Source organism: Pyrgilauda ruficollis, unplaced genomic scaffold (genome assembly GCF_017590135.1).
Source record: "Pyrgilauda ruficollis isolate IOZ18807 unplaced genomic scaffold, ASM1759013v1 scaffold15, whole genome shotgun sequence".
Taxonomy (NCBI): Eukaryota; Metazoa; Chordata; class Aves; order Passeriformes; family Passeridae; genus Pyrgilauda; species Pyrgilauda ruficollis.
Genome location: NW_024513654.1, coordinates 16,786,814 through 16,798,514, shown reverse-complemented (window position 1 = coordinate 16,798,514; position 11,701 = coordinate 16,786,814). Strand labels below are relative to the sequence as shown.

Here is an 11,701-nt window from a genome sequence, read left to right as displayed (position 1 = left end):
CCATTCTATGCTTTTACAAAAGCATAAGCATGTTTATGGCAACATATAAAGAGCCTTTGACGTGCAGGATCAAATCTGTTTAGACTGAGCACACAAGTGAAAAAACACGATAGAAACTTAATTTTCACATTTCCTGTGTAATTTGAGTATTTCATTCCTCTTTCAGAGTTGGGTTTTCTTGTTGTGGTTTAGTTTCCTTTTGGGTTTTTTTTTTGATGACCACAACATCCACATTTTCTCTCTTTACTCGTTCAAAGCTGTGCAAGGAGGAATTTTTATTAGTTGGTTCATCAGAGTTGATTGTATTTTGAGTGTTGAAATCAGCAAGCTGTGCAGGTGGAACACATGGTGTTTGACATATTTTTTCTGCTTTATATTACTGATACAAGTCTGTGCAAAAAGTTTTAGCAGAAAATAAAGATACCAGATTTATAATTTTTATAAATATGTTTGTAAACATATGCTCAAGGAAACACAGATTCTGTAATAAGTCCTCAAACCTCTGTGTTTTTCACTTAATACTTGAAAGTTAGGGGGTTTTTAAGTTGCTATAAAAATTGTAAAAATAACTTTTTGTGTTCAAATCTGCTGAAATAACCTTAGTACAGGTCAAGTAGTCCACAACTGCACTGTAAGCCCTTATGCATTCCCAATTTAAATTCTAGACACCTGGTAAGTTTTAAATTATTATTAAATGTGTAGGTACTGTGCCACCAAAGTAATGAGTGGGTGCTGGCATGCAAAGTTATGTGACATTTGAATATATTTCTAATCTGAATTATTTATGTTTTCCAGCACAGGACCACAATCAACGTATCTGTGTTCCAGTTTCCCTTGGGCTGTTAAACCCTGAGACATCTGGTGGCAAATACTGAGCTCAGGATTGATACTGGCCTTTCAGTCAGATGGAGACTTTGGAGGAAAAGAGCAATCTCCTCGGTTTACAGGCAGACAACAGCATGGAGCAACCATTCACTGTCAGCTCATTGGTATGTATTGCAGAGAAATGTTTCAGTGGCTGAGCAACTTCTCTTTCAATTAGAAAAAATTTCAAGAGAGCTGTTTAGCAGTGGTGGCTCTCAGCTCCATGGGTCTCTTCCTGCATGCTTCCTGACAGTTTTGTTGGAGTTTTTTATATTTGTGTGTGTGATTTATGGGGTGTCAGCAACCAGATTTTTAAGAAATTGAAATGAGCATTTTGAATAGAAAGAGTAAGAAATCTCATCAAAGAGGAAACAACTTGCAGTAGCCATTTATTTATTTATTACCAGGAAGGTAATGACCGTAATAAGCAGCTATGGTTCTTCTTCAGTAATTAGTTCAAACTCCTTAGTCTTTAACTGCCTCATTTAAAACTGGAAATGAAGATTGGAAGTGAACTGTTGACTGACCCGAGGAGCTTATTGCTCTTGGTTTCCTGAACTATTTCTAGCAGTCAGATGCTATACATCATGTAGTAGGAGTCTGAGTATTCAGGACATCCATCACATTATTTCAGTGACTTAAGACAGAACCTTATAGAATTCATGCGTGGGGGTTTTTTAAGAGGACACACTTTATACTGCTTTTAGTAATTTCTACAGAAATTTACTTTTTTTTTTTTTTCTACAGGTATTTTCCTAATTTTATCCTTTTTTTGTTGTTTTCAGAGGGAATAAAGTCACTTTTCTTTTAGATCACAATTTACTTGCGATTGAGAAATATGTTGGAATGTTTCAGTTGTGGCTAGAGGTGGGGAAACCGATGCCTGTTCTCAGAAAAAACTAGCAGAATATTTCCCCTGAGCCTGTTGACCGAGACCACTTACTGAAAGCGAAACAGAGTTCATGATTATTCTCTTAGCTAACGAGACTGTTCTTTCTCAGAAAAAGCTGGTGGCTATTCCTGACCACACAGACATCTCTGTGAGCCCAGAGGAGAGAGTGCGTGCCTTGAGCAAGCTGGGCAGCAATATCAGCATCAACGAGGACATCACTCCGCGGCGCTACTTCCGATCGGGAGTGGAGATGGAGCGGATGGCGGCCGTGTACATGGAGGAGGGGAACCTGGAGAACGCTTTCGTGTTCTACAACAAGTTCATAACGTAAGGAAGCAGTTGTAGCCATCACAGCTTGCGATTCTGAGAGAACTGAAATGGAGAGCTGCACCGAGAGCCCCTTCAGATAAGGAGAAATTTGGTTAATGTGTTCTTGCAGGACAGATTTGTTCTCTGGAGATCTTTTACACTGAGCATGGGCTTTGCTAAAACCTCCTCTCACTTTTTCATGTGGTTGTCCTATCCAGGTGTGAGCTGCCAGGCATGAATTAACCTAACATACAGAAGTTTGAGTTAACTCTGCCAGGCCATACCATGAACACTGTTGCCCCCAGATTATTCTTTATATGTCACCATATTGGTTAAATACAATTTTTGACTTTAAAAGCAGTGTTTAAGTAAGATTTCTAAGCCTTTATTAGTTATGTCCTATGAGCATCTGCTGATCTTAAGGATGGTAGTATTGCACAATATTTAAAAATCATGAGAAAAGTGTTTTCTTGCTTTCATTTTACTTTTGTCCCCGAAAAAGGATTAAGTATAATTTATTGTTTCTTACAATAAATGCAAATTCTACAATGTATGTTCATGATTATTCTCCTTCCCACAAAAGAACAAATCTGGCCAGCTTTCATTACAACTCTCAAAATAGACAGCTGAGAAATATATCACTGGCAGATTTACACTTTTAACCTAGCTAGTTTTGCTGTAGGATTGATTGGTTTGTTTTATTACTTTGGAAAGGGTTGGGGTTTTTTTAATGTGCATATTTAAAACTTTTTAAAAAGGAAAAATCCTTCCTCCCTCCTTATTTTCCTCATACTCTGAAAACTAGACCAAACCTTTCTTAGCTCACCTGTTTTAAAATGTATCTATCTCTATAAAAAGAGGGTCTGGAGGTGAATATTGTGAAATTGCTGAAAGAAGGATAGCAGCTGTGCATCACAAACTCTTTGCAGCTGAGTGTTGCCATAATTTATCTGTGCAGCTTGGTCTGGTAAAAATACCTGCTTTAGTGACAGTCAGTGTTGCATTCATGCCTTCCATTGGAGAGTCAGCATTTTGGCTAAGAACAGATAAAGAGAGTAGAAATAGGATTTACTAGCACTGGCTAGAGTGGAGGGTGTTTTTGAGGATATTTTTAGATGCTGGCTGCTAGTTAGTCCTTTTTTTTTTTAACCTAACCCAGTACTAGTGTAAACCAAAATATATCAGATGTGGAAAATAATTTCCTGTCCTTATTCCGTGTGTCCCATACAGGTCCATACCACAATGTGTTAGTTTAAACATGTGTGTTGAGCCCTGGCCCAAGTCATCTGGAATTCAGTGTTTAACAGTTGTGTGAAACTGATTTTTCTGCCAACGTGCAAGCTATTATGGATATTCTTCTGATTAAACACATGCATATTTAATTTTCTAGGTTGTTTGTAGAAAAGCTGCCCAGTCACCGAGACTATCACCAATGTGCAGTACCAGAAAAACAAGATATTATTAAGGTAGGGTTATAGTTTCCTGGTATTTATTTTGCTCAGAACCTCTTCATTTTTCCTAGCCCATATAGGCCATAGCTTCTTTCCCCAGAACACCCATAGCAGCCAGCACAGATTCAATTTCTGATACTTTTCTCCACTACTCATGCATGTTTTATTTTGGAAATTAAATTATTTATGTAAAACGTGAATGAGAATGGTCTGAGTAAGTAGGGAGGTTGTTGGGAGCCCAGGTACATCTATTTCTGAAAGTCTGCATATTAAAAATGCACATGTTAACAGTACTTAGTTTGATTCTGGTCCCAATTATGTGAATGGATAATGGTCCAAACTGACTATTGCAAACAGAAGGAGAAATGTGTGGCATTACTGATGCCTGTGCAGTATTTGCTTACTCTGCTAAATAAGTAAAGTATATTTTTTTCTTTATTTATTACCAAATATGTATTTACTTAGTTTTTTACCAGATTTTTCCCCTCCACTTCCATACAAAATAGTTTTACTTTTGTTTTTTTTTCCCCTCTAGAAAATAAATCCTAAATAAATGTTAAGTATTTAAGTATTTAAGTAGTTAAGTATTAAGTAAGCCTTATACTGAACTTAAAACAGCTAGAACTACCCAGTGAGAGTTGCTAGTAGGACTATGAGTGTCTCTTGCTCCATGCCCCCATGTTTGCTTGCTTTCTCTACGGTTAAACTGAATGTTTTACTCAAAACCAAAACAATCCATGGCAAAGTTCCGACTGTGGTCCAGTAGGAGAACATCCCTACTGAGAAAGGGCATCTAACATTGCTTTCTCCTGTGGCACTCAGTAGCATTAAGCACATGGTCGCTTTCCCTCCCTTGCCTTCAGTCTCTGAGTTATTTTGTAGTAGCCTTCACATGAGTAGAAAGCATTGGGTATTGGTTCTGTTTTATAAGAAATGTTGTTTTGCCAGGTCTGTGACAGAAAGCTGCAGGTATAACTATCTCTTAAAAAAAAAACCCTTTTTTCCCACTTGAAAATAGGTATATTTAGACATATTTCTGACTGGGAAGTTTCAGAGAAAAATGCAATGATCCTACCTGAAACTCTCTAAGTTGGCCTTAGCAATTTTTTACAAATTACACCTACAACAAAAACATTACTCATCACACACCTATTAAACAAGACAGAGATAACACACTCCTTGTAAAAGGACTAATCTTACCTTGAGATAAGAAGCAGCCATGTCACATGTTTCACTAATGTAAATCAATATATTTATTGAAACTGATTACTGTAGAAGTTTCATAAACTGATGATATGGTCTGTGTTTCCTCTTTTGCTTTTTTTTCCTGTAAGAAGAGTAGGTTTTTTCTGGTTTGTATTTTTAAAAAAATCTGTGTTACAGCTGAGTTTGTTTTCCAGGTGGCTCTTTCAAAAAGTGAAAAGTAAACTTATTTATCTTTTTCCCCATTCCACCTCAAAGAAATTGAAGGAGGTTGCATTTCCACGGACAGACGAACTGAAAAGAGATCTTTTAAAAAAATATAACTTAGAATATCAAGAATACATGCAACACAAAGTAAGTTTTATATGATTATTAAATGTTTACATGAATATTTTTCTGTCATATAAAACCTGAAAATTAAGCAGTAAAATGCCAGTTTTACAAGAACCTAATAATTTCCTGAGCTGCTTAGGAATGACTTTTCATTTCTTCTTCAGAATTAGCTGGCCATTTAAAAATATGTAATGCAAATGTGTGCTAGGAAATACATGTGCTGCCATGTTTAATTAATAACTGTCTACAAAGATCCAAGTAGATTTTTTGTATGCTCCAATTCTGCCTTATAAAGAAAATGAAATTGATACTCATGTCAATAAAAGGAAAAGATTCCTTGGCTCCAAATGCGCTCTACTTTGAACTGAGATTGAAGCCACTGAAAACAGGATCTATAGCTTAAAAACTTCTCTTGGAAAAAGCATCCAAGAAACATCTATTTTGTTCCATCCATCAATGCTATGTTTTCCATCCTACCTTTGGGAATATATTTGTATTTTCCAGTTCAGTAACCAGGTTCCAAAAGAGTTCCTTTTTAATGACAGGATTTTATGGTTTTATTGAGCTGTAAGATTGCTCCCTTCCTTCCATTTTTCATAGCATTTTTGGTGTTCTGAGAATGTCACTACATTGTGTATGTTTCAGAACAAATGTAGAACTGAATTTCTGAAGAAACTGGAGCACCAGAAGCTCATAGAGGCAGAGAAGAAACGAATCGCACATATGCGGCAGCAGCAGCTCGAATCGGAACAGTTTCAATTCTTTGAGGATCAACTTAAGAAGCAAGAGCTAGCTCGAGATCAGAAAATCAAAGAGAGTGTGGTTATGTCTGAGCAGATGGATGGAAGTATGCTGTCTTGTATTTCTGTACCAGAGAACAGCTCCTTATCTGCGGCGCTGCTGGAGAAGAAAGAGAGGCGCGGCACCTCCGGCTGTGCTGGACATTCGCCGCCAGTGGAACGGGTCTTAAAGCCAGCAGCTACTCTAAGTGCTGTTCAGAGTAAGTGCAGACATTTATTTTATCCCCTATTTTATTTTATCTACCTGCATATGACTTTATTCACTGTGAGGATGCCCATACTGAAATAACCATGAACAGGTTTGTGCAAACACAGCAGTTCCTTATAATTTCTTCATTTTAAGAGGGAGAGTTGCACAGTTTCACATTTTCCATTTGAGTACCAATGGATGGATATAGAGATTGAGATTTAGTGTTTCTGTGAAACGAAGTCTGAATCTTGCCATGGGCTTCAAGAGAACAGAAACAGAACCTGCAGTGGTTCCCCCTGGAAAGCCCTGGCCTGGGAGATGGTCCCAGCTGACTGTCACCTCAGGGACAGGCTAGTGAGTGCATCTTGTGGGCTGGTGGCTTCAATTTAGATGAAGTGCTTGTCCTGTAGATTTATTCTCATTAAAGTCTATGATGTGGTAAGTATAATTCTTCCACTTGTAGTAATATAGTATAACATACTGTGTATATTTCCTTATTTTAGGGATCTTCATTGTATTAGCTGTTAGCTGTAAATGCCTTTTTATCTCTCTTTCTCTCTTTTTTTTTTTTTTTTTTATTCTTGGTTAGCTCAATTGGCCGAAGCACTCAGAGGTGTCATTTTGCCCAGGGATCTCTGTCACAAATTTCTGCTGCTGGCAGAGGCAAATACAGTAAGAGGAATAGAGACATGTGGAATTCTCTGTGGAAAACTGGTACAGTTTAACCCTCACATTTGTATGGGGAAGGCATACTTGATAGTGCTGTAATATCCTGTGATGTATTGATTTCAGAGCAAAAGCAGACATAAATGGTTAGCCTTCCATGTAATGAACTTCATATTATAACCTGAGTGGTCATTTTAGCACTGTGGGCTTGCTTTGCTGGGGAAACATCTGCTCAAAGTACACTGCTATTGCTGTAAAGCCTAGCAAGTTTTTCAGCATGCTGTACAATACAGGCTTTTTCCAGTACTTTCTCTGGCATTCTTCTAAAGTAACTGAGGTTTAGTTACAGGACAATGAAATATAAAGACTGCCAGAATCCACTGGAGTCATCAAATGAATAATGGCACAGCAAAACAGAAATCCCCCTATCAAGCTGTAGAACATCTGATTTTCAGGCTGGTTTTTTTTCCTTTGACCTAGATTACACTTAATGTCCTTTGAGAGCAGGGAAAGATGTCATGGCTGATGCTGACATGAAGAAGTTTAGATAATCCCAAGTGTGTTTGAGCTGCATCAAGGGAAAGAACAGCAGTATTAGCCTTGTTTCACAGAAAATCATGGTAGTTTTCTCAAAGCTCTTCTTTGTGTTTTTAATTATTTTAAAGGACAGTCTTTTCACACTGATGACTGAGAACAGTTCGCCACAACAGTCTTGTGTTGTGACTAATACAACCCTGTATGTTTTCATAAAATGATAAAAAATGCTGAGGCATATTTTTAGGTACAGTATATTGGTAGAGCTGCACTGGAATCAGTGGAGCTGTACTGTTTTGTTTTAGCTGACATCTTTCAGATTTTGATTCAGCATTTATTCTCTAAGCAGTCTGTTCCACCCTAAGTCAATGTTTGTTTTGCAGACTCATAATGAATTTACTATTACACATGTAATAGTGCCAAAGCAAACTGCAGGACCAGACTACTGTGACATGGAGAACGTGGAAGAATTATTTGGTATTCAGGATCAGTATGATCTCCTCACTTTGGGTTGGATCCATGTATGTATGACTCATAGATTCTGGTTTTCCTATATTGGCTCTGCATACTATGTGAAAAAAAAAAAGTAAAAGAAATAAACAAAAGAAACAACTGGAGTAATACAAATTTGCTTACTGAATTCAAATTGTAGTGTTGTAAATAAGCACTCATGTTCTCCACAGAGAACTCCTTAATGCAATTGAGGCGTCCTGTTGACACAATGGGCCTACTTATGCTGCTGCAACTTTTTTTTTATGTTGATTTAGGGATATTTTATTACTTTCTAATGCCATATTCAAAAGTCAGGGAGGGGAGCATTGTGTTGTTTAAACTTTATATTACTTTTTCTCTTAGAGATTTTCAACAATTAAGTAATTTCCATTTGTCTTGTGCTTCTTCATTCCACCTTTTCCTCCCCACGATCAGAAAAGTGCTTGTATATCTGATGGGGAACATGCCTTCATGAAACTCATCCTGAAAAGCCTTCTTTCAACCTCCAGGTTGAACAGTGTAGGACAGTATAGACCCTGGGCTAAGAAGAAGTTTAGAAACCAGCCTGGGGAAGTACTGATGCTTTCACTTATAAAAAATTATTTTTTCTTCTGAAATGTATATTGACCTTGATCTGTAAGAAATATTTCATGATGTTGAGTTTTCCTTTTCTTTTTTGTAGACACATCCTACACAAACTGCATTCTTATCCAGTGTTGATCTCCATACTCATTGTTCTTATCAGCTAATGTTGCCAGAGGCCATTGCAATTGTTTGTTCACCAAAGCATAATGAGTAAGTTCTGATTTTTTAAGTAATATTTTAGTATTTTTCCATGCTTCCTGTCATAAACTCTGATCAAATGCAAAGGTACATGTCTACTCAGATGAAGGGCATGAACATTGTGTTGTGACTTTGTTTTCTATAAGTTGCCCAGACTTGCATTTCAGTCAGTGTCTGTGCACAGCATTGTTTCTGACTTCTCTCTTCTCCTCCCTTGAAAGATCCAGTTTTAAATTTTATTTTTTAATATATTCTGCTCAACAAAGTATTAATTACAGGAGCTATTCTTCTGGAGTACTCATTGCCAATGCCCTACCACAGATCTGTCTTCATTCTGCTGCTAAAGAGAGTTGGAGGGAGGTTAGGTTTATTTCTCTAGAATTATATGAAAATTTCAGTTTGTAAAGCAGAAGGGTAAAAGTCACTTTTTTGATAATAAGGATCTATTTTTGTATTTCATAAATTACAAACTATGTATCTGGAAAAAAATAGAATAGTGCAAATATTAATGTGAAGGTTTGTAATGGAACAGGTTTCCCAGAGAAGTCATGAAGTCTGCATCCTTGGGGATATGCAAAACGTGACTGGACATGGTGCATGGTCCTAGCAACCTGCTCAAGGTGGTTCTGCCAGAGCAGGAGACTGGACCAGACACTCTTCAGAAGTTGCTTCCAACCTCAACAAATTTGTGACTCTCCTTTGGTGTGCCTGGCATTTCAGATTGCCAGGGCCAGCTCCATTGTTTGGAGTGTGCATTTCATCAGCCTTTCCTTCTGGCCTTCTGCCTCAGTAGATGTGAATCCTGTCCTGGTTGCCTAACTTCCTAAATGGGCCCTTCAGGTAGCAGCGCTGTGAACACAGGCTGGGAGGCAAGGGCACAAGCACCAGCACTTCTAACCCTGAGCACGCCTGCACACCTTTCCAAATTTCTGCTCTTACAAACCTCTCTCACAGCTGATACCCTGTAACCAAATCTGACCTGTAACATTTATATTGTCAGGGGCTGCCCTGTGGGTAATAGGTTCTCTTTACAGAAGGATGGCTTTGTAACATTTTATTCAATACCTAAAAAGATGCAGCAGTGCGTTTTTCTAATGCTTTGTGTGATTACCTAAAAGAGGGGGGAGGATTTACTCCTACTAGTCATTTACACAGCTGGTTTAAAGGCTGTTATCTTTTAAGTTGCCCTGGGTGAAATGCAATCCAGAACACGTAAGTTTCTGGTTTGCATCTGTTCCTGTGTGAATCAGCCTTATCCCTCAGTGGCCTAACCTGCCTAACAGGAGCAGCACCAGTACTGTGATCCTTTTTCTCCCCTTCCCTTCATCATCTCTTCCTTTACAGGAATACAACTGCCTTTGATTTAAAATACCTTAAAAAACCCAGCTCAGCTGGGGATCCTGTGTATTGAAGGTCACCAAGCACCTTTCTGTTGTCCTTCTTTTAAGCTAAGGAATTTGTATGTGAAACCTTGGACGAGTACTATGGGAGCAGTGTGTAACAGGAGTCTCATGTTCTGCTTTTCAGCACTGGCATCTTCAGACTGACTAATGCTGGCATGCTAGAAGTTTCTGCTTGTAAAAAGAAGGGATTCCATCCACATACAAAGGACCCTAGATTATTTAATGTAAGTATATAATTCAACACAGTGCTTACTATTCAAACTCCTGACCACGGTTCTGTTTGCAGGTTCTGCTGCAAACAGAAACTTGAGATTATGTTTCTTAATAACTTTCCCCCTGTTTTACTAACTCATTACCCTTAGTTTACTGAGCAAAGCAGACATCAGGAGACTACTTAAGCTGTCATTAGCAGCCATGAAGTGAGTGTTACAAGCTGCCATTCAAATGGTGTTTTACCAGAGGTAGTTACTATCCGTCACCACTTTTACCTGCTTTCAAAAGGAGCAAAACTCACATTTTCAAATGGGAGTTACTCTTGAGCTCTTCAATTCTTAAGCAATGAATCAGTTCATCTCTCCAATTTTAGTGCCCCAACAAAACATCGCAGCTGCTTAAAAGTGCAGCTATAAGTAGGTTGAGCTGTATTTCCTCCATTGCCAAAAGTTTGCCCTGGCTTCTCTAAGCATTTCTCTGTAACTGCTGCATCTTTTGATGTTTGAACAGAGCAATGGTGTATGTATGGCTGAGCAGTACAGTCAGCCAGAACTGTCTTCCAGCTAACACTGGCATTTCTGATAAGAGCCTTTACCTTTGAATAATTAAGGGTTTGGGTTTTTTCAGTGGGGTTCACTTCAAATACAGAAGAATCTCCTATAGCTTAAAAATTATCCAATACAGAGAAGTCATCTTGAGAGACATTGGAAATTACTGTGTTGTCAGCATTAGTCCTAAAGAGAGGTCAGAGTTTTTTTGTTTGTTCTGTTCTTTCATCATTGAGTGTAGGGATAATGAGAAGGTAGTCCAACTCTGAAAAAAGTTAAGATTTTTTTGTTCCAGGTAAGCTCTTTTCAGTGGTCTTTTACAGATGTAGTTCTTGAATGAAGTTACTGGGTATTTTACTGAGATTTCTGAGAGTAATGGGTTGACTTCTTCTGCAGCCATGTACCCATGTGGTTGGGAAAGACATAAAGATAATCGTGCTGGATCTGAGGTGATACAGATGAGCCACATCCATGTCCTCTACAAAAGGCCAAAAAAGAAAAAAGGATTCCTGTTTTTTCCTACATTTTCAGAAATTACTTTTATATTTATACATTTTAGATTGAATGGTTTGATATTTATTGCTCTAGCCTGTTTTGGAGTTATTTTGTTGCTCTGTCAAGATGGAGTTCAGTGGCATTAACCCTGAATCTGTAAACAAATCTCACCCATAAAACACAACAATAAAATGAACTTCAAACTACAGTAACTGTGTTGAAATAAGTATTGGTTTTTTTGTCGCTTTTTCACATTAATTACCTTCTGAGAATTATGTATTTTTCACAGTGGTTGGCTTTTATATGTAGTAGAGGCAAATCAATCAGTTCAGATGATTTTTTTTTTCCATCTTTTTCTTTTCTCCAACCTCCATAGCCCATGTTTCAGCTATTAAGCAGACGATACTTAGAAATATCCTAATCCTTTACCTGAGAGCTGATCCTCACCATTTCGGGATAGCAGGGATGCATCAGAGTCCCTTGGAGAAATGTGTCTTCTTCAGAAACCTGCCAGTAGAAACTTTA

At 37.9% G+C, this 11,701-nt stretch overlaps 1 protein-coding gene across 1 annotated transcript; it reads left to right on the top strand.

The window, feature by feature from the left end:
• The first annotated feature begins 835 nt into the window (after nucleotides 1–835).
• Nucleotides 836–11,381, top strand: STAMBPL1 (STAM binding protein like 1). Its single transcript, XM_041461039.1, has 10 exons — nucleotides 836–989; nucleotides 1,866–2,083; nucleotides 3,456–3,531; nucleotides 4,978–5,073; nucleotides 5,698–6,052; nucleotides 6,632–6,756; nucleotides 7,626–7,763; nucleotides 8,417–8,529; nucleotides 10,045–10,144; nucleotides 11,078–11,381. Exons 1-10 carry the CDS (start codon nucleotides 906–908, stop codon nucleotides 11,132–11,134), a joined length of 1,362 nt encoding a protein of 453 aa, XP_041316973.1. The 5' UTR covers nucleotides 836–905; the 3' UTR covers nucleotides 11,135–11,381.
• Nucleotides 11,382–11,701: the final 320 nt, after the last annotated feature.